We start from the raw sequence: 27,744 nt of genomic DNA, 5'->3' as shown, positions 1-27,744 counted from the left end.
GAGTTTAGAGTAGGGATAAGATGATGGGAATGGAATTCAGAGAGGAAATAGAAAGTTGTTTTTGTACTTAGTTGTTGTATGTGTCTGATAGGTGGGTTACATGGTAAAAAAAGAAGGGGGAAGTACAAAAAGGAAGTTTGGGGGTTCATAGTAGTCGGAAAGGTTTGAGACGAGTGAGGAAGAGAAGGGATGGGACAAAAGTTGAAAGGGTGATTTTTTGTTGCAAGAAAACTGAACTTATTCTATACATGCATATATGCACATCACGACCTGGTAGGTTTTACTGGTTAGAGAGAAAGCTACTATATAATTACTCATATGTGCGTAGGTGCACCATATATACAAGATCGGATGAGCACATTTATCTTGTAGTGAAGCAGGCAAATCTTTTAATGACATTTCCTAATGTTTTGGTAGAGGGCATAAATTGCTATATACGCACCTATATGTACATAGAAGCAGCAATTATGACATTTTCCTATACACACATGTATCTTGTGGTGTAATATGCATTTTTCCCTTATATAAATGTATCTACTTATAATATGAAGCACAGTTCAATGTACAATGACTCATGTATAACGACAACTTTATATCTATGCCATGAGCAGCATAGTTGACCCTGAACACTGTTGTGTTGTGAGTTTAGTTGTCATGTGGGGAAGAGCTAGCTCGTGACTAATTTTTGGGAGTTAAGGTGGTTGTCTGAGCATCTTAGATGTATGGGTAGCGAGTTCCAAAGTTTGGCTACTTGAATAGAGAAAGATGTTCCAACCATGTTTTTTTTTTTTTTTTTTAACGTTAAGGCGAGCAGCCATTGGGCATAGGTTCCTTTGTTGTATGTATTTCTTGATTTTCTTTTTGATCAAGAGTGGTCTTTTCTATGTATTGCTTTGTGTGTGGTACAAGGCAGCTTGAAACTGGATCTTCTGACAACCAGTAACCAGTGTCATGCCCTCAAGATAGGGGAGATGTGTGCTTGGTGCTTTACAGTTGTGCTGGTGCAAAGAAAACAACTGTTTTAGTTTGCAAAAGGGTTTGGTTCTGTCAATGTCATGCATGTTTAACATCTAGCGTAGACCATGTACTACTTTATCTGCCAGAACATGGTTTATCAATGACTAAAGTTAAATACTTTAAGTTCAAAATACGATGATGCATTTGGGAGAAAAACTGGGTGTCTGGGTGTGTACTCTAGACTTCTAGTCTTTGTGAACTTAAATCAAAGATCTATCTACTGTAAGTGCTTGCAGATCACGGACTCAAAGTTAGGAAGGAGCTGCATCAAGAGGCCATATTAAATGTGCCTCAACCATGTACTGCTGGCCCAGCTGGTCTGACTGGGACAAAAAACAGGCCCGGGCACAACATTAACAGTGCCCCTATTAGTGAATTTGAAAACTACTAAACCTGACCCAGCAGACCATAAAGCAGGCCCATAAACATTCAAATACTGGCCCATGCACCGACTTGTCACTGTCAGCCCAGCCCATCGGGCACTGACTGTCCGACCCCGTTTTGCCCATAATAGCACATGCAGGATCAAAATCAGCCACAGTATGTTTGAAGTATGGTTGTTACTGGGTAGGTCTTAATATAGTATACATTTCCCCATCTTTTCCTCTCCCCCTATCAGTGTATGTCTTTTTTTATGCTCTAAAAGTATCACGTGTACAATTTACCTTTTTATACTTTTGTTACCTTAATCCTAAAAGAATATATTTAAAAGAAATAAAAAAATATATATATTTCTAATATGTTCTCTTGAGCTTATTTGGATTGACCTTGTGTTTGTGTGCAGTGTCAGCTCCTAGGCTAATCACCCCTTATATATTGTTTGGACCATCTAGCTAGGGCCATTATATCCCTAGGCAGAGTGCTTTCTTTTGTTCTATTCACAGTTGTCTCCCCCCTATGGCCTGCCTATATCCTTAAAAATACCCATTGGGGAACCCCCTTCTTTTGCTCAAAATCAGCCATTGCCCTAGTGATGCAGGCATGCTCCTGCCCACTTTTTGCCTGAGCTCAGCAGACCCAGGTATCAACTGGCAGACTGCACCCAGAAATAGTCTGCTCTGGTGCTTGCTCATTCAACGCAGCTATGGACATGAGAGAGAGGCTGTAATCCAACTGTGTGCATCTCCTGCATAATCTCACAGATCGGGCACCACCCACCAAATCAGGGACTGCTGGCTCACATCAGCCTGGCAGTCGGGGATCTCCTATTACTGTGTCCAAGGAAGAACCATTAGCACCCTCACACAACACCCTCCGCCCTCTTCCCTGATCCTTTCCATATTCACCTGAGAGGAAGATGCAAGAATCGGAATGGCAATGTGTACCCACAACCTCCTCCAGACTGAGCAGCCCTACGCATTGCCAAGTAGCATTGGCTCTTATTGCAGCCTTTGTATTATTTTTGGTGAGCATGCGCAGGGCGAGAAAAATGAAAATCAGAGCGACTACTATGGCGCAATCTTGCAAAAGGCAAGCTAAAAAGCATCTGGAACGGCTTGTATGAAAGTGAACACATGCTTGGTGGGTTTGCGTTCGCATGTTTGGGTGTGTATGTGTGAGTGAGTTCAAGTGGGTTTGTCAGTGTGATGGTGCCTTACTGACACATTGTAGGTACATTTTTCATACTGCAATACCAACAACAAGGTGATGGATGGAATGATTGAATTAATCTCAGCCACTAGCAATCGTTAGGGCCACATCCCAATCATCGTATTTCGCCCACCATGCCAAACAGTTTGGATCCAACCATGTACAAATCAGCCTTTACCCATCACCTCTTGGTAACAATTTAGCTAAAACTCCAAGACAGGTCCTCCCTGAATCAGAATACAAGTAACCTTGGACCAGTTTCACTCTGATAAGGGATCGTCAGCCAGGTAGGTCTTGTGCCACTGGATTCAAGCTAGCCTAGCTGATGAGGGGTGAAACCCTGAAACCAGGCCCAGGATGCTTGTTTCTGGTCCAGGGAGAACCTGGCTTGGCAGTTTGGGCTAGACATGTACACATGAGGACCAGGGTCAAGACTGATTTGCATATGGCTTGGTCTAAACTGGGGTAGCATGGCGAGCAAAAGAACAATGAATTTGACCAAGATCTCGAGTGGGGTGATTGTTTTGATTTGTTCTGCATTCCATCCATCCTTTGTGTGTCTTTTGCTTGATTCCAATGACTCAGAGAGCACACAACCCATGTCTGGGCATACCGGTCACAATTTGTGCATCAACTGCAACAAAGTGATGGATGAAATGCTCAAATTAATTTAAGCCACTGGAAGAGGGATGTACGACGGTACAACACGTGGTATTACCACGCGTACCGTTACAACACGTCTTTTACAACGCAAGTCGTTACCACGACTTGCGCTGTAGGGGTGCGGACTTAGGAATAGTTTAATTTACTATTCCAACACCAGCCTACGTACTGTAGGGAAGGTGTTGGAATAGTAAATCTACTATTCCTCATCTTAAAGCGCCCTCCAGCGCAAGTCGTGGTTACGACGTGCGTTGTAAAAGATGCGTCGTAACAGTACTGTGGGGTAACATCCGCGTCGTAAAGGATATTCCCCCTGGAAGAGCAGCGGATGTTTTTTTTTTTTTTTTTTTTTTTTAAAACCTTTATTGTACAAAGAGTGCTCACAAATACGGGCCTACAACCCAACGGGCTGGCCACCACATAGCAAAAGCATAATTAGCAATACAAATTTGTCCACAGGATATGACAGCAAGAACACAGGAGATACACCAAAAGCCATAAAGCAATCAGCAGGGACAGGATATTGGAAGGTTGATTTTCTTTTACGGGAACGGGGAGTACAGGATCATGACGGGCAGTGAGTAAAACACCAAGGGAGGGGCCGTGGTGAGCCGCGATCCGGCGATCATAAAAATACAGGATAAAGCCAACACGAAGTAAACATATCGATAAATACAAGCACAATTGGAGTACCACAAGGAGAGGCAATGGCGTTCGCCGTCCAGCACCCACCCACCACAGCAACAACCCGACTTAACAAACATAAGTAAAAAACCCCCATCGTAAAAAGCAATACGATACGTACCCCAACGAAAGGAAGGAAATCCCCCATAAAGAGGGAGGGGAAGGAAGAAAAAGGAAAAAGGAAGGGACTCCTACCCAACCACGCGCCCCCCGGCGACAAAGCAGGAAAACAGAAACCGGTACACGGCACCCATTAAAGGTCGATGACAGAACACATAGCGAGCCATAATCACAATACGACCGGAAGGTCAATGCATCAGAAACACCCCAGGGGGACACATGACGAGATAGAGTCCCGAAAAAGCGAATACTCAAGAGCCATAAAACAAAAAAAGGGGGAGAAAAAAAGGGGGGGGGGAAAGACCCCCCAAAGTGACAGACCCCCCCACCCACCACTCAAGCCCACCCTGCACCCCTGCAGAAGGCTATGGCCTACCCCCCAGCAGCGTGCCTGTCTCCCTAATTAGAACCCGAAATATTGAAGAGCAAAGACAAGACGGAAACAGAAGACAAAAACGGGGAAGGGAAAAAGGGAAGAAGACACACATGGGAGAGGGCCAAGGGACAGTATTATCTGCACCCACCCACCCGCCTGAGAAGAAGGGCAGAGCCCTCGGGAAGTCAAAAATTATCAGGATACACTCCAGGAGCACCATAAAGTCACACATAATCATACCGTTACATGCCGCTCATCCAAACCAGTACAAGACTACCGCACACAGAGGCAAATTTGTATCAGCCCTGTCCTTGTTTGTCCAAAGTTGTAGCCGTCCGATCCACTAAGAACCAGACCGCGAAGAACCGAAGGCATAGAACAGGGAGATCAGACGGCAGTCCAGATAAGACGCGTGGAGTAAAACACGGAAGATCCAGGAAAGTCATAGAACATCGCACACAATGCAGGCACAGTTTCAGGGACAGTTCAAGAGAGGCCGACCCAGCTGGGTTGGCACAGGAGCCATGGCCGGTCAGTCGAGGCGAAAAGAGGCAGGAAGAGTCATCGAGTCCAGGCCAGACGGAATTCGGCCCCCGGACCCGCGGCAAAGGAGACAGCACAGGACGATGAAGGGCAACGGAACTCCGCACACCCACAGACGCGGCTGTCGCCGGGGCCATATTTCCTAGGATAGTTCCAGCCGCACCCTGCAACGGTGAAGCCACACCCGGTTTTGGGAGCCCGAACGGCCCGAAGAGAGGATCCACCTCCAGGGTGAAGACGGGTGCAGCCACAGAAGCTCGCCAGGAGTGCAGGGCGTCCAGGATATCCTTAAGTGTAGGAAAACCTTTACAGTATCCAGCACCCGGGCCATGCGGCGGGCCTCCAGCGCTCGTCCAGGCCCAGCTGAGACACTCAGGGTCGGCCGCCATCTTGGAAGCCCGGCGAGGCCGCGGCGGCCGTCAACCTCCGTCGGGGCAGCAGCGAGGCAAATGAAGACCAGCCGACCGGCGGCAGGGCACCCCGGGGCAGGAAGGGGGGCCACCAGAAGATGGGGAATCGCCGGCTCCACCAGTGCCGCCGGTCCCGTTCTCCGAGTCCGGGCGGAGGAAATCAAAATGGCCGGACTGGAGAACAAAGGGGGAGCAAGCCAGATGTACGAGTAGCCCCGTCAATGGAAGGCAGCGCCTTCACCCAAGGCCCCCGGCCCACTGGAGCCGGCCAGCAAGCACAGCCGGCCTACACGCACAACGGCCTCCACGACCACGTCCACTGCGCCATCAAGGGCCGATCATCGTGCTCCGTCCCGTCGCCGCCGAGAAGGTCCAGGCCAGCCCACCCCGGAGGCCCCGAAGCGAGCGGGAGCGCCGCACAGGATCCATGGCACCCAGGACCACCGGAGCAAAAGGTGAGTGCCTGCAAGGCGTCTTAGCACTACAGCACAGCAAAAAGGGCTTCCCGGGGCAGGATAACGGCAGGATAGATGATAAAAACAGGCAGGCGAACGGAGCCGAGCTAAAACGCGGCCATCTCGGACGCGAGCTTGGCTCCTCCCCCGGCGGATGTTCTTAATCCCTTCAAGGTCTCTTAAATGGCTTTCCACCTATTTCCCCCCTCCCGATGGTGCTTCCGAAGACTCTGGAGGAGAGGGTAGAGATGATGGCGATTGCCCCATATTAGCAAAAACACCTCTGGTTTCCTTTATTACTAAACCTCTCCAGGGTTGTCAATCTTCCGTTCATTCCATCACCTCTACAATTCCCAAAGTTGCAGCACCTACAGCTTTAACAACTAAAGTTGACAACATAGCACTTGAGAGGTTAACTTCAGAGACTATGGATTGTTCTAGCCAAGTAGATAAGTAGATTCAACTCTTTCAAAACAGTCTATACTTTCTTCCTATAAGAAAAATTGGGGTGTATTTGCTAAACGGAGTTCAGTTACAGGTACAGATCTGGTGTTGGGAGATGCCTTTCAGATCCTGGAATTTTTGCGGAGGGTTTTTTGAAAGAGCTAGCCCACGCCACCTTGGCAGTGAAATCGGCAGCAATAAAAGCATTTAGAAGTTCTGGGGTGAGTTAGATCAGATTAACCCATTGGTTGAACATTTGTTTAAAAGTTTTTGACTGTGAAAAACAGTTGTACAGGTCATCATTCCTAATTGGCATTTACCTACAGCTCTAAAAGGTTTACAACGGTCTGAGAACCACGTCATATCTGCCGGTTCGAGAGTTTCAAACAATCAAAATAGCCTTTTACATTGGCCATAACATTGGCTAGGAGGTGAGAGGAATTGTTGGCACTAGGTTTTTATCATCTATATTTAAAGATCGTTCCAAATAGATTGATTTTGCAGGCAGATCCCAAATTCATTCCAACAGTGAATACAAAATTTCATTTCCAACAGGAGGTAGTTGCAAGAAAAGATTAACAATTTCTTCAATGTTAGTTGTGAGAAGACCCTTACAGGTTAATTTACAATACACTAAGGAATTTCGGCTTTCAGATTCGCTTTTTATTATCTTTGGAATCGTCGATAAGGGCAAAAAGATGGTTACATCCACCTTGAGCAGATGGGTTCCGCACACTATTTGTCAGGCTTACAAATCATTGGCGAAGGATCGCTCATCTCAGATTCAAGGTAGCTTGACTAGATCGGTTTCTACTACCTGGGCAGAAGTGAGGAGGGAGGATCAATTTAAAAAATATGCAGAGCTGCCACCTGGTAATCCCACAGCACTTTTGTTAATCATTATTTTTTAGATATTCTCAGTTAATCCACTGATAATTTTGCCATTTAGTGTGGGGAAAGCAGCAATTAATTAATTGTAGACTTTAATAAATTAACAATGTGCTTCAAAGCATGATGTACAACGTTCTTTATTGTTTGGGAATTCGACAGTTGGTTATGTCTGGGACGAGGAGGTCCGAGGAGGTCCTAGGAGGGAGTAATGAAAAGTCTTTAAGAACAAAAGTAGCATCGCACGCAAGACAAAAGAAGGGAAAAAGGGAAAAACGACAAAGGATAAACAAAAAAATATCCAAACAGTTACGATTCAATCCCAAACTTATCCATATTACATGTCCAAAGCTGGATTTAAATGTGCCGAAGACGTATCATAAGAGTGTAATTTATTGGGTTCTTGCTCTCCCTCTCTGAACTTATGTGTTCCTATTAAATCTATCAATTCGACCAAAGATGCGATATCATAGATACAAATGCTTCTCCTATGGTTTAGAGTACATTGAACCCTAATGCTTCTCTGTTTGCTTCCTCTCTAGGTACCAATGTTATTTATAGCTCCAACAACATCATCTCTGAGGCATCCAGCTCTGATAATAATTTCCAGCCTGCCCCATATAGCCTGGATTTTTCGTTTATTTTTTACTATGAATTATATATGAACAGGTCTTTTTTGTTGGGTTGCTTTGCTGAAATAGTGAGCCTGCGGATGATTAAAAGTAATGATTTAGCTCTGGTGGAGGTACAAAAATATAATAAACTCAGGCTTGCAAGAGTTACATTCTCATCCAAAGCAATCTCCCACCTGATTTTGGTACATAGCGATAAATTGCGATAAATTACGACATTGCGGCATTGACGTTATAATTCCTGAGGTGGAGCTATCTTTAAAAAAAGTGTCCCAGATTAAGCTGCTAATATTGCCGTATAATCCTCCGGAAGAGGAACACCATTTCCGGCGAAAGAAAGTACTTTGCATGTCTTTCTTGGTAAAAATGGCATGAGGGTTTTGCTCCATACCGAAATAAATATTCAACAAGTGCTCCCCGTAGAGGAGGAGGATAAGAAATGGAGCTGGGTTGCAGGTGCTCTTAATTCAAATGGACCCTTAGGCCTAAAATGTGAAATTCTTCCTAGCAAGGATATTAATGTGATATCCTGGAACACAGCCGGCCTTAGCACAAATAAAAACAAACTTCTATTCTTGAAAGAGCAGAAACCCGATATAATCTGTCTCCAAGAGACTTGGATAACCAAGAACTGGTCCTCCGAAGACTATATAGTTCTAAGCCGACCGGCGCTTCCTGTAAATAGAGCGATACCAAAGGGGATGATGGATGGAGCGTTTGAGCAAATCAAACACTGCCCCCACAGTCAACTTATCTGGGTTTAATCCATCACCATTCTTTAGCTCACTCCACCACCCCAGTTCAGACATGGCCATTTGCAAATCAGTCTCACCTTGTGCCTCATGGGAACAGTCCATCCCGAACAGCCAAGCCAACAGCAGCAATCACATTGGAATTTAATTTGATAAACTCCTAAACTCAAGGCTTATCCAGGGTTCTACGTTGGGGTGATCAGCTAAAAGATAGTGAGCCTGATTAACTAAGAGGTGTCCTATGCCATGAAATCTTTGATGTTAAGGCAGGTAACTACTCCTTTCACCGTGATTTCTCTTTGGCACTACAAGTCTTTAGTATACAAGAAGAATCAGTGCTTACCCTTCCATCATTAGGATTTAAGTCTCTCCTAAAAACTGAGTGGCAGAATTAGTTTTGATAGAGACATTCAATCCCGTAACTCTAAAGAAAGATTAAAACTAATAATTAGGACAAACTCAGAGAATTGCACAAAAATATTTATTTTGGAACTTAAAACACGGCATTCGACGCTTACTTATTTTACGTTGCATGAATCTTCTGCCCTTAAATGACCTTAAAGCAACCTGGTCTCAGAATCCAAACAATGGGAACATTTGTAATTTGTGTACGCTGAGCACCCAGACTCTGGACCATGTTTTGTTTGTATGTCCAGCATTGGCATTGAGCCGTTATCGTTGGCTTAGTCTGATGTTTTTACAAAACTCCGTTAAAAACGTAACATCAGCTCAAGATTATCTCTTTTGTCCTAAAAACGAAGCAGTGTGCGTAAAATTATTTAATTATTTTAAGGAATTCATGTATATATTTTAACCCTGTAACAATGTTCTTACAAGATTGTGTATAAAATGTAGCATCAACCAGAGACTCAATTTTGGACAAAAAACGAAGCAGTGGGACTATAAAAAAAATATATATATATTTTTTATTTCTCTTGCCTTTTTAGCACACTTTTCAAATGGGTGGTTATCCTCTTAGCTAGCCTTTTAGCTGGCCTCTCCATCTGTAAAGCATCAGTATTTTAGTTTTATTAATTAGTATTTTGCACATTGATAGGCAGCTATTAACTGCCATTTTTCTCTTAATTAGGGTTAGGTTGCTTTTGCTTCCCACTATGTTCTGTTGTTAAAACTTATATGCAGTGGGATTCAGGAGGTATTTTTCTTGTGAGCTGGCTGCTACTGAATTGCCTTTTGCACAGGTCTGTTTATGCCCATGTTTTTATTTTGCTTCTAATTTTAAATTGATTCTCTAGTTGAAATGGAACTTTTTTTTTTATTAAATGAACTGTCAGCTTTTATAATGCCCATTGTACATCCTAGGAGTTGTAATGTGGAAAATCTCAAGTACTGTATGATCTGGGCTTTCTGACAATATTGTTTGTTTCTACTTATTGAAATTTAGCTAATCGAAGGCAGGCTCTTGATAATTTTATGATGCTTTGTGGAATATGCTTGTTATGTGTTTGTTTTATTTGTAATATTATGTATGCATTTTATGTGGACCTCCTAGGAGTTCCAAATCTTTAATAAATATATTGAATTGAATAATGAACACATTAATTACTGGTAAACTTAATTTCACCAATTAAGGCCCTCTTTGTCCAGTCACAGCTCCTGTCTCCGTTCCTTGTAGTTTTATACCTGTTTTTGACTTGTCACTTACAGGAATGTTGGAGGGAGGAGCGTACAGGAATGTTGGAGGGAGGAGCTTACAGGAATGTTGGAGGGAGAAACCTTTAAGTTTTTACATAAAAATGGAGAAGAGGCTAGTGTGCGCATAACCGGTCGGGGGCAGAGCAGGGCAGTGACCGCCTCACTTGGCTATGACTGGGACAAGGAGGACCTTATCGGGGTAATGAGGCTTACCAAACAGTAATGGATTCATTCTTGCTTCTGGGGGCAGAACTGAAGGAAAGCTGTGTCTTGCACAAGTTTCTTCCTGAAGAGAGGCCTACTTGCCTTTCTCCTAGAATAAAAGCCTTGTGAGGAGAGTTCTACCTACCTTTACCTCCCATACATGCACACCTCAGAACTCCTGCTGTGGCCAAATCCTGAAGAATTTTACTTACCAGAACTACAAAGTGAAATTGAATGGATCTGCCTCCAAGATCAGAATTCACAAGGCCCACATTCAGGAAAGCATTTTACAGTCAGCGTCAGCGTGAATCTCAAGAGTAAAGAAGCCAACAGAGACAAAAGTGGATATTTCTCACATACCGGAGAACTATGGCATTTCTGTGAAGGATGAGGCTACAGGGTGTAAGAGTAAACAGTGACTTTACAAGAGCAGGTAGAGACATTGAAGAGATGTGTTGCAATGTATATATGGTACTTATTCATGTAATTAGATCCAGTAGACGTTGGTATTATTAAGTTGGTATTTATTGGTTATAATAGATAAAAGTAAGGTAAGTAGAAGTAAGGGAGAAGGTCCCACCGGGAGCAGATCTTCTTTCGCTCAGCCTGTCTGCCATCAACTGTCTCTACCTAGAGCAGTCAGGTACTTAACATTCTAGTGTGACATCAAACATTCTATTACATGCAATGGTTAAGCAATGGGGAAATTTAAGTGAGGGAAATGTAAAGTATGAGCAATATGTAACACATCCCCCTTCCTTATAAAACAACAAATAATGATGATGGAATAAATTGCATTGCATTCATAAAAATATAATAATTGAACAATAATGAATAATTGAACAATAAGGTGGATTGCATTTTCATTTTAAAATATGATGACTAAATGAACACATTACATAGCATTCTTAATTAACTGTTGAAATGCAAGAAGGATTCCACTTTTATATTTAATGATCTTCCTAATCTAAAGGTCCCATCCCTTTTCTAAAGAGAAAAAAATTGTATCCACTAGAATGAAAATAAGGATCACAAGTATAACTTAATAAAATCCACTGGAATGGAAAATGTGGAATAAAAACACCATAATATCCATAAGAATGGGATGGATGGGTTAGATAATTAAAAAACATGAGAGCCAGATAGAGTAACTTGCGGCTCTTCACAAGAAATTAAATACAATATGAACACCTCTTAATATAGAGCACTTTCGTGGTTCATAATGGCCAATAGAATAACTTGTGGCTTTAATAATATTGCAAAATGGAACTCCTCAGAGTCCATATCAAGACATTTAGCAACTATTGCTCTCCAAAACAATAGAACAATTGAACTCCTCAGAGTTTATATCAAACTAATGGAGCACCTCAAAACGAGCACTGATGTGGCTCCTCAATGTATGGTATTGAACTCCTCTAAGTTTAAGAAAATATACACCAACATTGAACTCCTCAAAGTTCAAGTAATAAATGTAGATTGTAGACTCTTCGCAGTAAATGTGAACTCCTCAAAGTTCAAGCAATAAACGTAGACTTTTTACAGTACAACGTGAACTCCTCTATCTAAATTAGAGCACTATTAAATAAGTGGTTCATCAAAATTAGTATAATAAATCTCAACACTTAATGAACGCCTCAAATTAATTTAGCACTAATGTGGTTCATTAATATTAATAAATCCAAACTTTGTCAGGACTCATTAAACTCTTAAATTTAAGCATTAAAGAACATAATATAAATAAATTAATTCATCAATTTCAGTATTTAACTATTCAAGCTGTATATAATTAATTGAGTCATTAAGAATTTAAATAAATCAATAAACTAATTTCTCTATTGTAATACATAACTGTTCCTTAAATTATTAGAACGCAACATGTAGATTAATGTTTATATATAAAAGTGACTGATGGAAAATAATAATTTAAAATAATAAAAGTAGTCACCGTTGTCATATCAATGGTAATGAATTTCGAGGTTTGAATATTAACAGTACCTTGTCTCTTGAAATATGAATGAAAATATCTCAGGTACTTGCAGGGTTTAAATTTTTTTTTTTTTTTAATAGCGCGTCAATCGCTGTGACTTGAAGACGAATACGATGGTAATTAATTTCAATAGTAAAGTATTTGGTCAGAAATGTTGAATAATTGAAAGCTTTTGGCAGATTACTTCAGAAGTAAAGTATTTAGAGGTATTTGATCAATGACGGCATCTTGTAGTAATTTCACGCTGTCCGTTTCGTTTTTTGCTCGATGTTTTGACGGAAATGCGCTTCAGTAGATGCGGTGACTCATCAGCGGTGACTCATCGGCTGACGTCTGAATCAGAGCGCGAGGAGAGCTTCATATCGCCATCTCCTCGGAGTTCTCTGAATACGTCATCATTTAGGCTGAAGCAGGGAAAGGACAAGGACGGCTGCGAACCAACCGACATTTAAACTGTCATCTTCAAACAGGACGGTGAGTGTCAGCGCTCCACATGAAATAATCGGAGTCTCACATGAAATGCTCTGTCAAGTTGAGCGCGTTAGCATTTAATCACCTCCTTAATACTGCTCGTCGCTTGCACATACATCTGCAGGGAATTAGTCTATAAACAGCGTTCTTTCCTCAAAATCGCCTCTCACTTGCTTCATAGCTGTAACTCATTTTTGAATTTTTTAGATTTCTGTCACATCCATCTTTACTAGCTTTAGACAATTTGAAAGCAGCTGTCTCAAATAATTTTTCAAAATTCTCTTCCTTGTTCTTGAATTATAATTATTTATTTTAGATTGCTGGAAGGTTTATATCTTCTCTCCTTCAAACTATACAGTCATTCAAGTTTGGCTCTGAACATAGCGGTATGAAATATATTTAAGTTCTATATCGTTCTACCCTGACACTCGTCATATTTTGAATTCTTGATGCTTTTGTTAATAAATCTGCCAATTTAAATTTCAAAGTACAACGCTTGAAACATACCTTTGTAGATGTTTCCTGTAGGCTGTCTGATGTGACATGACACCGGTGGGGCATCAAAAGCGTTGTTTGTCTTCTTTTAAAGTTCTCATTTTCCATTTCTTCAATTCCATGTTTTAAAAGTAATTTCTGCACACGTAGTTCTTTTTCGCTTGTCCTCGTCGCCATTGTTGCAATGTATATATGGTACTTATTCATGTAATTAGATCCAGTAGACGTTGGTATTATTAAGTTGATATTTATTGGTTATAATAGATAAAAGTAAGGTAAGTAGAAGTAAGGGAGAAGGTCCCACCGGGAGCAGATCTTCTTTCGCTCAGCCTGTCTGCCATCAACTGTCTCTACCTAGAGCAGTCAGGTACTTAACATTCTAGTGTGACATCAAACATTCTATTACATGCAATGGTTAAGCAATGGGGAAATTTAAGTGAGGGAAATGTAAAGTATGAGCAATATGTAACAAGATGTTCTTGGCAGGTGAGTCGGATCAGGTAAGAGGAGCAGAAGATTAAGTTAAGCAATACCACATAGCAGCCATCTGGCAAAAAACAAACCTATTGCTGAAGACCTGCTTGCGCACTAAGGGATAAAGGTCAAGCCGGACTATACTGAAACAAGATTATACTCCTCCCCATCCTAAATATGCTTCAAAACGTTTGAACATTTAGCATGCATTCTATGGTTATGGAATTAAAAACTGCTACGTGAAATCAGATTCCCTGTATGCTGCGAGTATGGGGGTTAGTGTATCGAGGTAGTAATAGCTTGAGATCTGATGTTCACCCAGGCTACTTAACCTGCTTATGCATTAGATTGTTTAGTTATATAGGATATGAAAGCTCCTTAATTGAAAGCAATATTGTGCTTTGAAGAAAAAAAAAAATCAAAGACTTAATAGTACCGACCTGGCTTTCTCCTCAACTGTGGATCGGGGTAGCTTCATTGCAGCCTGCAGAGGAAAGAAACACGAAGAATATTGAAAGGAAGTGCCAATTGCCATATATTTTTACTCCTTTATTGAGTTAAGGTATGGCAGGCATAATGACCAGGAGCAACAGACTCCCATCTGGTAAGTTCCAACAACACAACCGATAACATTCTACATGGAATCCACACCCAAGATTCCACTACACTAGAGTGAAGAACCCATACACCTTCCCCCTCATTTGGACAGACAAAACACACATGAACACCCCCCGCAGCACAACACACAATCAAACCACAATCCAGAATCACTAATGATGCCCTATTGTTCCCAACTTGAAGAGAGTTCCCTTGGGTTCAAGCGGATGAGTGGATTTGAAATGTTGTGCAAACGGGATACAATATAAGCAATTGAGAGTTTCGATTTGTTAATCCCAGTTATGTTAGCACGCAGGGCCAATTGGGCTTTAAGGATGTGTATAGCTCTGACAGATCTAAATGTCATCATATGGGTAGCTGGTCACCCACTGCCAAATATTTCTGAGATGCTAAGCTCTTTCAAGGACGTTAAGGATCTCTCTGCATTAGATCTGGCCATGGCCTATCATCAGATTGCATTACTTGGGGATTCCGGTAAGAAACAGGACTGTTTGCAGATGCCACCCCCCGCCCCCCAACTTTGTGCCCCCATTTGAACTGCTAGATGCTGGTTTTCGACTTAGACAGTGCACTGAAGCCTTCTAACCGGGCTCCAGTGCCAGTGTTCTTTCCCCCTAAGTGACATGTTTAATTCACATCCCCAATTTACAATAGCTTATCTCCCTTATAAGTCCCTGGTAAGTGGTACCTGTGGTAACCAGGGCAGGTTTGGTAAATGGACACTCTGGGTTTATAGCACTGGTTGTGCCAGTTATATGATGCAATAACTACTCCTTAACCACTACTTAGTCTAAACCACTAAAGTTTTAACAACAACTATCTTTTACAACTACTATGCCTTTACCCCATTAATGTATTTATTTTACTGGTTATTATAAATAAATAAATAATATAAATAGCACCCGGTCGCGAGTGAGGGGGAGCTGACGGAGAAACTAGCCTGCTATAGCTATATATACATATATACACACACACACATATATACACACACATATATATATATATATATATATATATATATTATATATATACACACACACACATACATACATACATACACATACATGCATACACATATATATACACACACATATATATATACACACACATACAGATTACTCGGGCAGGTCCCTTTCAGACATCACATCTCTCCTCACCTACGTATGCTGCATTGGCTACCTGTGGCAAGTCGCATAAAATTCAAGGCGCTTACCTTGGCCTATAGAGCTCTCTATGGGACATGCCCGAATTATCTAAAAAAACGACTGCCTAGATACTCTCAGGTCAGACTTCTAAGGTCTAGCTTTAAGGTCCATCTCCAAGTCCCTCGAGTGAAAAGGGCGCGTTTGGGCGGCAGAGCTTTTTCCGCTAGTACGGCATTGCTCTGGAATGCCCTGCCACAGGAAATCCAGCAAGCACCCTCTGAACCCTGCTTCAGAAGTCTACTGAAAACATGGCTTTTTAGGCACTAACTTCGTCTTTTTTGCACTATGATTCGCACTGCTCACACCAGCGCCGGGACACTTCCTATGGAGGTAGCTGTTGCGCTCTATAAAACTCAGTATTATTATTTACATACACACACACATGCACACATACACGGTTCCATGTTTAAATATCGATAACAAAAATATAGTTTACAAAAATATAGATGTAAAAATATACTACAAAAATATCGAATCCCTATACTTAAACAGGTAAGTACAACAATATCGACTCAAAAATATAGATGTAAAATATATAGATGTAAAAAATATCGACTTTAAAAAATAATATAACTTAAATTAAATAATATTAACATTAACAAAATAAATTAAACATTTAAATTTTAATTATAACAAATCAACTTAATTTAATGAATATAAACACAATAAATGTGTACATATACATATATTTTCTTAATTACATTTTATTATTATCTTTAATTTATAAACTTTAATTATATGAAAATAAAATAAACATAAAACATTTTGAATACAAAATAATATTCTATATTTAATTAACACATTAAAGTATTAAAAAATAATAATACATACATTTAATAACAAAATACAAACATTAGTAGTGAAAACATTTGATAGCGAAGGGGTAAAAATTACTATTCCCACTCCGGAGAGTGCAACATTAGGGAAAACGTTGGATAGCGTAGGGGTAAAAATTACTATTCCCACTCCAGTGAGTGCAACAGTAGGGAAAGCGTTGGATAGTGTAAGGGTAAAAATTACTATTCCCACTCCAAAGGGTGCAACAGTAGGGAAAGCGCTGGATAGCATAGGGATAAAAATTACTATTCCCACTCCAAAGGGTGCAACAGTAGGGAAAGCGCTGGATAGCGTAGGGGTAAAAATTACTATTCCCACTCCAGACAGTGAAACAGTAGAGAAAGCGTTGGATAGCGCAGGGGTAAAAATTACTATTCCCACTCCAAAGGGTACAACAGTAGGGAAAGCATAGGGGTAAAAATGACTATTCCCACTCTAGTGAGTGCAACATTAGGGAAAACGTTGGATAGCGTAGGGGTAAAAATTACTATTCCCACTCCAGTAAGTGCAACAGTAGGGAAAGCGTTGGATAGCGTAGGAGTAAAGATTACTATTCCCACTCCAGAGAGTGAACAGTAGGGAAAACGTTGGATAGCGTAGGGGTAAAAATGACTATTCCCACTCCAAAGAGTGCAACAGTAGGGAAAGCGTTGGATAGCGTAGGGGTAAAACATTAGTATTCCCACTCCAGAGAGTGCAACAGTAGGGAAAGCGTTGGATAGCGTTGGGGTAAGAAGGACTAATCCCACTCCAGAGAGTACAATAGTAAGGAAAGCGCTGGAACACAAAACAATAAAAAAAACTATCAAAAATGGTTTTAAATTTAATTTTCAATATAAACATAATTAATATATACATTTAAATATATTATTATTAACAAAGATAATAAAACATTAATTACACATTATTTAAAACTAAAATATCCACTACACACCTAAAATTAATTACACAATTACATTTAATATTTACTAATTAATTAATGAAATTGATGTTTTTTCTAATTAATTAATTACCAGCTTTCACACCATATACACTTAAAAACACCACAACACCTAAAATTAATTACACATTTACAATTAATAATTAATTAATGGCAATTAATTTAAAAATTATTAATTGATAATAAATTACCACCCTTCACACCATTTACACGTATGCACTCCCCAACACACCTAAAATTAATTAAACAATTAACATAATTAATTATTAATTGACTAATTGAAATTAATTATTAAACTATTAATTAACACATGAATTAATCAATTAATTTTATATAATTAAATTGCTTCCCACCTTATTCCCCTATAAACCCACAACCCGCTACGGAATTAACACAAAATTAAACATAAAAAACATTAATAACTAATACAATTCCAAAACATAATAAAATCACAAACAATTCTCATTTAAAACACTAAAATACATAACATTATTAATAAATCGATATTTTTGTAAACTATATTTTTGTAAACTATATTTATTACAACTATATTATTGTTATTGATATTACTTACCTGTCAGTCGATATTCTGGTCAAACTATTTTTGTTGTCGATATTTGTTCCACTCGATATTTCTGCTGAGATATTAATGTCAGACGATATTTCTACGTCGATATTACTACTCTGCACCTACATACACACTTCCATACACACTTCTGTATGGGTAATGGGTATGTATGTACCTGTAAAATACTTCAATTTCGTAGTAAAGGCATAGCAATAGTAATACATCTTTCATATACAATCCAAGAGTGCCATCTACTGGCCAGAGGTAGTTGTAAATGCATTAGTGGTTAAAAGACTCGTGATTCAAGTTCAGTCGTTGTTAAGGAGTCGTAGTTCAGACCCTTGGTGGTGAATGAGTCGTTGTAAAGGTCGTTTCCCGGTTGTGCCACCCTGAGTGACCCAGGTAAACTAATGACAGCAGAGAAGAAATTTTATTTAGGGATTAAGGCAAAACGTTTGCACCACTATTTAAGTACCGTGACTAAGTCCAAGGCGAAGGTGCTAGAACCGGGAATGTAATCCCTATACAAACCCTAAACAAGGAAGATGGGAAACCCTACTTCCTTGGCCAACCAGACTCTAGAAAATGGACAGCACCCTTCGAGTTTACATATGCAGTTTACAAAAAATCTCCGTATTAGTTAAATAACATTGTCATGGTCGTTTTCCCAATGGATATATAAACAAGAGACTTTGTATCTTCAATATTCTTTCCTTTATTCAGTTTTTCATTTTCCTTAAAATAATCGCTGATAGCCAAAGAGCCAACGCGTTTCGTCCGTCACCGGACTTCTTCAGGGCTGAATGTAACGTGTAATTTTCAAATTTATAGATGCTGCATGATTAGACATTCATCAAATTCTTATAAAAATATCTAAGAAGATCCTTTCTTTTTAGGGATTATTGGATAATTCATATTAGTCATGGAAAGATGTAACCACGGTTTTGATCAGGCCAAGGTAAGCCCAAACACACCGCAACCCCGAGCGTAGCAACCGGTCCTCTGATGACAGCAGCCCTGCCATTGCAGACTGCAGAAACAGTGTTCACTGTTCCAATACGACTTTGTCCTCCCCATGTTTCACAAAACCCCAGCACTGCATTTAGTATACGTTAGTCACCCCTAGAGCAGGCATCTTGAGCCCAGGAAGTAGGATACAGTATATTAAGGGTCTTCGACATGTGAGTGCAAGCTTACATGTCATCATAATGACTTTACCATTAAAGTGCACTGCAAGTGATCGGCGATGCATAGGAGAACAAGGGATACCCAGGTTACCATTACTGCAACCAAGGCTTGTTGGTCACCAGGCTGGTTGCTAGCTCCCTTATGGAAACACCTAAATATGTCTAGTTTGGTGTTAAACAACTTGCCTTCTCTCCCCTTGTGTCAAGGGATGGCTGGCATGCACCCAGGTGACTACCTTAGAGTTTGCACTCCTGCTTACCCCAACAGACATGTACTTTGGCTGGCAGGCCCGGATCTCCCCGCCCCAGCTGCTGCCAAGACAGAGTTCTAACCTCTCACCAGGTAGTATGCATGTCCCCAGGAGGTAGAATAAAGGCTTAGGCAGGAAGGAGGTCACACTCCCCTCCCCTTGAGTAGACTAGTGAAGGGAGACATCAGTGCAGCAAGTTTTAAAAGCTCTTACCGCATCTCATATGCAAGAAGGCTGTCTCTCATGGAAGACAAACCCCGCCGCCCTCCCTCCCCTTGGCTTCTTGCCTTCAGGTGTGTTGGACTGGGGCAAGGCTGGAAATTTATATATGCAGGAGTAGTGCACCTCCAAGACGGCTGGTTACACCTCTAAGGGTTGTCAGTCAACCTGTACACCTAAAATGGAATAATGCCATCTTTAGGAGGGCAGAAATGGTGGATTCTGGGTAGGAAAAGTGACCCACACCACCAGTTGTGATCACCTAGGGGCGGATTAGCAGTAGGGAGTAGCTGCCTATTGGCTCCAGCTCCCAAACCCCTAACTCCCTTAAATCCAGCATGTAAGGGACACCCCTGACACCAGCACCACAGATCTGATCGACATACTTCAAGGAAGGCCAGAGAGATGACCATTTTCCTGTCAACAAGACTTTGCCCAGCTAACAAAGTAAGAGGGATACTGGATCCCTGTGGCAACACTGCTTGGAACTCCGTGAGCGACTTTTGTCCATGGCCAAGAATCAGCACTCCCTGGCAGAGGGACCCATGTGGGAGTCCGAAGCAGTCTCAGACTCCCCTGGATGGGTAGAACTAGTCCTCTGTAAGTTGGAGGTAGAACTATGTGCTGAAGCGCTAGTCACTGGGCCTGCCGGGACATCGCCCAAAGAAAAGTGGTGCAGTGCACTCTGGGAGTTTTAGGCCAGCTTGCCATGAAGTCTTGAGCCATTACCTCTCTCCCATTGACCTACAGCAGCCAAAGTTATTTTTGATTACCATTACCAAGGCTGTTGTCACCAGGATGGTGACTGACCCAGTTTGTCAACTCTGCATTAAGAGACAGGCTCCCAGGAACAGCGACCGATGTTAGTAAAAATCGGGCTCTGGTGTACCTGCATCACCTTCTTGACTGCGTCGTCCATATGGAAAATGTAATGAGAAAACAGGGGAACCCCAATATTCGAACCTGGGGGTGGTTATTAGTATTTTAAGAAAACATTGGTTCTTACAGGGCCAGATCGGTCCCAAAAAACAAGAGCAGTCAGGTTTAAAGCAGTGTTAATCAATGCAGGCATTATTTGCCTTTATATGCCCTTTGGTACCGGCATATTGATTAACACTGCTTTAAACCTAACTGCTCTTGTTTTATGGAGACCGACCTGGCCCTGTGAGAACCAATGTTTTCTTAAAATGTCCATATGGAAAAAACAGTATTGACATGACCAGATTCAAGTGGATTGAAAGCCAAACCTACCTCTGCACACGGGCTCACTGATCAAGGTAGAAGTGAACCGGCTGTTGAACCTTGGTCCTGGGACCCCAAAGACCTCTACCTTGCGAGGGTAGAAAGTAACTTGACCCCAAAGTGACCATTTGGCACTGAGCAACTTTTCCTATTGACCTCAATATTAAAACTCCAGTTTTAAAGCCCACTGACAGCTCAGACATTACCTCTGCACCCGGACTCCCCAAGCACAATAAAATACTCTGACTGTTGAAACCTGGTCCTGGGCCCCAAAAGACCTCTATGCTACGAGGGTGGAAAGGAACTCTACACCTAAGTGACTGTTTGTCACAAGCAGATCTTCCCATTGACCGCAATGTTAAATGGCTGCAGTCCTTAATGCATTTATTTTCTGCCTTAAAAATCCATAATTCTGGTTATATGCAGGATACAAAGTTAGTTTTGGTGTTTATTTTTATATAAAAATGAGCTCTATTCTTATAAATTGGTGTTGAATGTCTTTCAAGTCATGTCAATTGCGTATGCACACAACCAGGACTGAGTTAAGGAATAGTTGTTGAAACCAAGGATCATCTTTGAGGCATTGTGATAATATTACATATAAAGTCAAAGAACAATACCACATAATATTCCACTTTCCTACAATTCCTGACATTTAATGTGGTGTCCTCCCTAAAGGGGCATCTAGGTTTAAATGTATACCTTTATCTATGGCTGATGCTAACAGAACAGATGGACGAAATGCCAAAACAATGTCAAACATTCACCCCAGTACAAAGATCTGGGCCAAAATCCATAGTTTTTTGCACACTGTGCCACTCCAGTTTAGACCCAGCCTTCTGCAAATCAGTCTGACCCTGCCCCCCCATGGGAACAGGCCAGCTGGAACTGCCAGGCCAGGCCCTTCCTAGACGGGAACAATCATCCTGGGATCGGTTTCAGGGTCGCACCCCTCATCAGCCAGGCTAGCTTGACTCCAGTGACATGGTGAGCACGGACCCACATCTAACCAAGAGAGAGTTTAGTTAAGGTTATTACTGATTTCATTGCATATGGTGCCAAGGACCAGTTGGAGTGGTTTCTAAGCATTACTTAGTTTAATTCAAGATCTATTCCTAGCTGTTCAGAAAAGGCATACAACATACAGAAACTTCTTAAGAACGAGAAGTTTGTGTGGGGCAAGGACTGTGAAGGCATTTCAGCTGGTCAAGGATGTTGCTCATGCCATTCCTCTTAACTTAAATCATTCAATATGTGTGACCCTCGGTTGGTAGTGATGAATACCAATCCAGCATGGTTTAGGTGGCATATTACTTCAATGCAGGAACGAGAAGGATGAGTTGGTGGCTTTCACATTTTGAAGAGGGCTGAAGCCGCATACTCAATCATTGAGAGGGAGGCATTGTTTTGTGGCGGGCATGAACCATTTTAAGAGTTACTTGTGGTGTTTGGAATTTAACACCAGGCTCCTTCATAAACTTCTCATTGATTGGTATACCAGCAAAAGCGCTGGTTAATTTACCCCTGGAATAGCTAAGTGGCTACAAGGGCTATATACTGCGGGGGTGGGCAACATCTCTAAAAATGGTTTGCCAATTTGTGATTTTGGGGACCAGCATACTGCTGAGGGTCAAGTTGTAGTGTGCTCCCTAAAGGAGTCTATTGTAGGTACCATAATCAAAGCAGATTGGGATGGTGCCATGGAGGAAGAAAGGCAGGTCTAGGGTTGCTTGAGTTCCATTTTAGGGAGGACCTGGCCTGGCAGCATGGACTAGACTTTCAATTAGAGCAGGGTCAAAACGGATTTGCATATGGCTGGGTCCAAAGTGAGGCGGCATGGTGTGCAAAATAACAATGGACTGAGGTGCAGTCACTAGAAGTTACCAGTGGCTGAGATTAATCCAAGCATTCTACCCAACAGTTTTCTGAACAGTTCAGTGTGGCACCCTGAGTAGGATAGGTATGCCCAGATGGGGCTCCCATTGCACCATGTGCCACTGGAACTAAGCTATACATGGCTGATGAGCCCTAACAGACGTTTTAAGGCATGTGCAAAGTGGGCTCTCGCCCAGAGGCCAAGACTTTCAGGGGCCCCCTGATAGAGACAGCTATGTTCTGCAGAGAGTCTTGCCCTGATGACCTTAAATAATTTTGAAACAGATTGTTGTAAATAAATCATTTCTATCATTCATCTTTGATGTTTGCATCTATTACAGACATTTTGCAGACAAAATGCATTTGTTTCATACAACATCCATATAAAAGGTTTCTTTTAGATCAATCCAGGACCTCACATATGAGAAATGGGAGGATGTGACAGATTATTTGCAGTAATATTAGTGAGCTGCTGCTGTGTTACAATACTGAAAACACACATCACTATCCCTGAATATCAGATATACACACATTTAGAATTTGACCAAAAAGGCATTAAAGAGCTGAAACTGGATCATAAAATCAAAGCTGTTTCGAACAGGGCCCCCCAAAATGCATTTGGCCTTACCACATCCCTGAGCCCTAACAAGGGTGAACTCAGTCCTCGGTTGCTTGTGTTTGGGTTCAAGAAGGACCTGGCCTGGCAGTTCGGGCTGGACTGTTCCCATTGGCGTAAGATCAATACTTATTTAGATAAAGGTGGGTCAGGCTGAGGTGGCATGGTGTGCAAAATAACAATGGACTGAGATGCAGTCCAGAGTAATTACCAGGGGCTGAGATTAATTCAAGCATTCAATCCATCATTTTTTTGTATAGTTCAGGATTAAGGTAAAGTGATCAAGAAAGGAGAGGGAAGGAGTATATTTTTGGGGAAGGGTCTTTGTCTAAGAACTTAGAGGATGAAGTAATGGCCTACCGGCGTGTGGCTATTGAACTGTCCCTACAAGAAGGTTACTTGATGCATACCAAATTGCTAGTGGGGCCAGTGAAATTACATAAAGTTGTTAGTTTGGCTCTTGATGATCGCATTGGAATGAGGGCTGCGAAAAGAGTTTGAGGGAATATGTTGGATTATTATTATATCCTGCGCAATTAGTAAAAAAATCCCTGTTCCCAGTCCAGTGATGTTGTGCCAGTTCCGGACAAGACTTGGGTTAAGCTTGCGTTAGATATCATCGGTCACATTACCATCGGAAGGGATGTGCCTAAGTTTGGAATGGTAGTTGTAGAATATGTTTCTCATTCATTGAATGTTTTGTTAGCTTAGTCACAAGTGCCTGTGTGATTGAGTTTTTGGCTATCTAGTTTTCTAGGGATGGTGTCCCAGAACAAATGGTGACAGATAATGGGAGACGGGTGACCTCATTGGAATTTGATGCTTATTTTGAGTCCCTATGTCTGAGATATATGAAACCTTTGTGCTATCCTAGGACAATGGTCTTGTTGAGAAGCATAATAGGTTAATCAAGGACAATTTACAGCTATCAATGGCTAATCATCTAGACTGTCTGGTAGAGTGGAGGGGGCAATTGTGGGATGTGCGTATCAACCCCCCTAATGCAGATACTGGAGTGTCACCCTTTGTTTGAATATTCCCAGATCCAAAATAGTCATGCCTTGGATGGGTAGGTCAGGGTACCCAGCAGACAAGATCAAAGATGTGTCCAACACAAGGAAGCCTGCACAGATGAAGTGCTTGGAGTCGGTGGCAAGTCATGGAGAAGGGGGTAAGAAGAAGACAGATGATTGGGTGAAGTTGCCTGGAAATTTACTGAAAGATAATTCAAGCTATACTGAGCCTAAACGGATTGTGGTCAGACAGGCCGTAGTAAAACTTGTGGATGGAAAGTGATGGAATATAAGGATGAATTGTCCTTATTTCATGCAGAGGGTCCATTATTGGGGAAGAGTCATGCGCCCCCCTGCTCCAGAAGTCACCGCGAGTGAGAGGTGCCATGCAGGTTCCCTGATTTTGTGATGAACAGATGAGCAATGTACTATTTTGGGGTGATATTGGAGTATGTTTTGATGGTGTGTTGTACTGGGTGTGTGTTGGTTTGTCTGTTGCAGAGAAGCATAACATGTGCTTGGAGTTCTGACCTATTCCAGAATTAGCAGTGTTCCACAGATTAAAATGGGATTAAACGATTCAAAGTGTGCGCATCACTGAAATAGTCAATATGTTTACGTCAAATGTCAAGGATTACCTTGCTCTGAATAAGCACACCAACTAAAACGGCCTGTGGGTTGTACAAAAGCAGTACAAAGATGCATCAAGTGACGGTTTGTGACAAAAAGTAAGGGTTTCCACTTCAATGCTTCCGCCACCATTTCCCTGTCAAATTAGAAGGAAAGTGAAAGAGGATTTGGCGGCAATTTTCGACTGACACTATCCACCTGATTCCGGAATATAGTTCAGTGCAATAACCATGAGCTAGTATTTAAAACTCAATTACACTGCAGAGCTGGAAGCACAGATGTGTGGATGAGGCACTCTGCGCCATCTAAAAATGAATTTTTTTATTTTTTATTTTTTTTTAACAGGAAGCTTTACAGCTATAATTTTTGTTTAAGGACAATGATTACTTTTCTCCACAGAGACACTGCATCAAGGAAGGTTCCAGCAGGGAAATCCCCCCTCACCTTCCCCCCACTCTGCCTTTGTACCAGATATGGTCCCTCTTCTGTGATGGAGGGTAGGGGCTATTCCTTCCATCTCATTTACCACCCACTCTTGTCCCTCAGCTTCCTACTTCTCACATAACAATTTCTGATAAATGTTACGGGCGGACTGTCGAACAGAGTCCAAGTTACAGCCTCATGCTCTTTGTGCCATCTGTTTTTCTGACTACAGCAGCGACAGATGGGAAGGAGCCAGCCTATGGAAGGGCACTGGCAGAGGCGGGCAACAGTTGCGTATGCACTGCCCCCTTTGTGAGGAAGTCCAGTATAAATAAGTGGGGAGGGGTAGGCTTGGTTGCGTCACTTACCATGTAACTACTGAAGGCGTTGGAGTCCGCATCCACCATGGCCAGGAGCTCCTTCATGCCGTGGTGGAAGGGTGGGATTAACGATCTCATGACTTGATCCAGGTCCTCGAACTGTCGTTTTCCATAAGTCATCTGTCCCACCATGGAGCCGAGCGCCGCCCCCTGCAGTGCGACATCGAAAGTCACTTCAGTTAATGGTCTGTTTGACCCATTCTGGGCATTCACCATCCTTGGAGGAGCCACCAACCAATGCAAAGAGATACATACCAGGGCTACTATACATAGCAGCTGCAAAACAGAGCCCAGGGGGCAGCAGGTCACCACCAAGAAACAGCCTCCTAGCCTGTACTTCCCCCCCCCCCCCCCAAATTCCAGACAGCTTAGAAATAAACTTCACTCCATTGAGCATCCCCATATATAGGTTTACGGGAGGCCTAAACGTGGGAATAAAGGATTTTATAGCAGGAGGCCTGCATTAGACATTACTTTTATTTACTACTCTACAGCACTTAAACACCACTAGAACATTAAAACAAGGAGTGTGCACACACAAAAGAAAACAAACACTCCAGTCTCATTTAAGGTCCCTTTCCTTCGTCGACTTCTTGTTTGTCACTCTGTACTTAATTATTTTTTAAGCTTCTTTCTCGTTTATTTCTTAGTTATGGTTGTTTTGACTGGGTTTGTGGACCAGTTATGTGACATTTAACGGAAGTTGTGTCCTGAAATCATTATTTAAGGTAGGAGCAGATCCTAGACCGGATTGGCGTGATCCCTTAATGTCAGGATGACCTCGTTGGTGTTTTGGTGCCTCTAGCATGCATCTCAAAGACGAGAAGGTGAATTTTACACTTTTCAGAATGTTGTCCAAGAGAAATGTGTGTTTATTAGGAAATGTAAATGCTGGCCTAATCCCAGAAAAGCGTATATCTATTTTGATGAAAATCAGTCACAAATGGGGGTGACGTGGCAAAGAATATAGCAAGGAAGCAACAGGGCTCCAATTTGATGAAGTAATGGTAAAGTCATTAGGAACAGATGTTCTGGCTTTCGCTGCCATGGTTAAGGTATAGCCGTCAATGAAGAAAGTGTTTAAAGGAAGTCATGTAATAATAATAATAATCTTTATTTGGGTATAAAATATCCTTAAAAGAGCACCTCAATGGTTCCGACAGCAATACACGTTGTTAAGAAAAAACAAAAATCCATTTAACCAGCACTGATTAGTAAAAATCTTCCAAATTGCGTTATGCGGCTTCTAATACATATAAGTAGTTTAAAAAAAAACATTATATGCGGAACAGGGTCAGCGTAACATTAAAACAGGAGAGGACTATGATACTGACCGTTAGCAATATTGGGCTTATAAAAACAGCCTGATCAGCAAATTACTACGGATAATGATAAAAATAAGAACAGATAAAAAGCAGCAGCAAACAAGTCAATAGCAGCGGGTTATAATAAAAGTGCTATCAGATAGTAAACTCTTTTAGCAGCTTAGAAGTGGAGTGCAGTTTAAGTTAAACTATTGCTTGAAAGAGAGCGGCATTGACAGGCCCTTCCGATTGCTGCGAAAAATTGCGGTATGCAAAGCGTATGTAGGTTGTAAGTCCTATGTTTAAAGCTGTATTTTCGGGGCTCAGGGCTGCAATAATTGCCAGTCTGCAGGTCCGAATACCCAACCTGTTCCACTCCATTTTCAGTTTACGTCTGCGCTGTGACATAAGGGCGGGGCAAAGACAGACCACGTGCCACGACCAGTTATGTGACATTTAACAGGAGTTGTGTCCTGAAAACATTAAGGTAGGAGGAGATCCTAGACCGGATTGGCGTGATCCCTTAATGTCAGGATGACCTCGTTGGTGTTTTGGTGCCTCTAGCATGCATCTCA

The 27,744-nt window shown here is 41.7% G+C and overlaps 1 protein-coding gene across 1 annotated transcript in view; it reads right to left on the bottom strand.

Annotated features, from left to right (window-relative positions):
- FTCD (formimidoyltransferase cyclodeaminase) overlaps positions 1-27,744 on the bottom strand; it is a 152,562-nt gene that overhangs the window by 6,582 nt on the left and 118,236 nt on the right. The window contains exons 9-10 of the mRNA XM_078681446.1: positions 25,854-26,015; positions 14,302-14,345 (exon numbers count right to left, since the gene is read on the bottom strand). Coding sequence (XP_078537572.1) covers positions 14,302-14,345; positions 25,854-26,015 — 206 coding nt within the window. The remainder of the gene's footprint in view (positions 1-14,301; positions 14,346-25,853; positions 26,016-27,744) is intronic.

The sequence above is a fragment of the Lissotriton helveticus genome, chromosome 3_1 (genome assembly GCF_964261635.1).
Source record: "Lissotriton helveticus chromosome 3_1, aLisHel1.1, whole genome shotgun sequence".
NCBI classification, from domain to species: domain Eukaryota; kingdom Metazoa; phylum Chordata; class Amphibia; order Caudata; family Salamandridae; genus Lissotriton; species Lissotriton helveticus.
The sequence above is the reverse complement of the archived record's forward strand: the minus strand, read 5'-3'. Positions and strand labels throughout refer to the sequence as shown.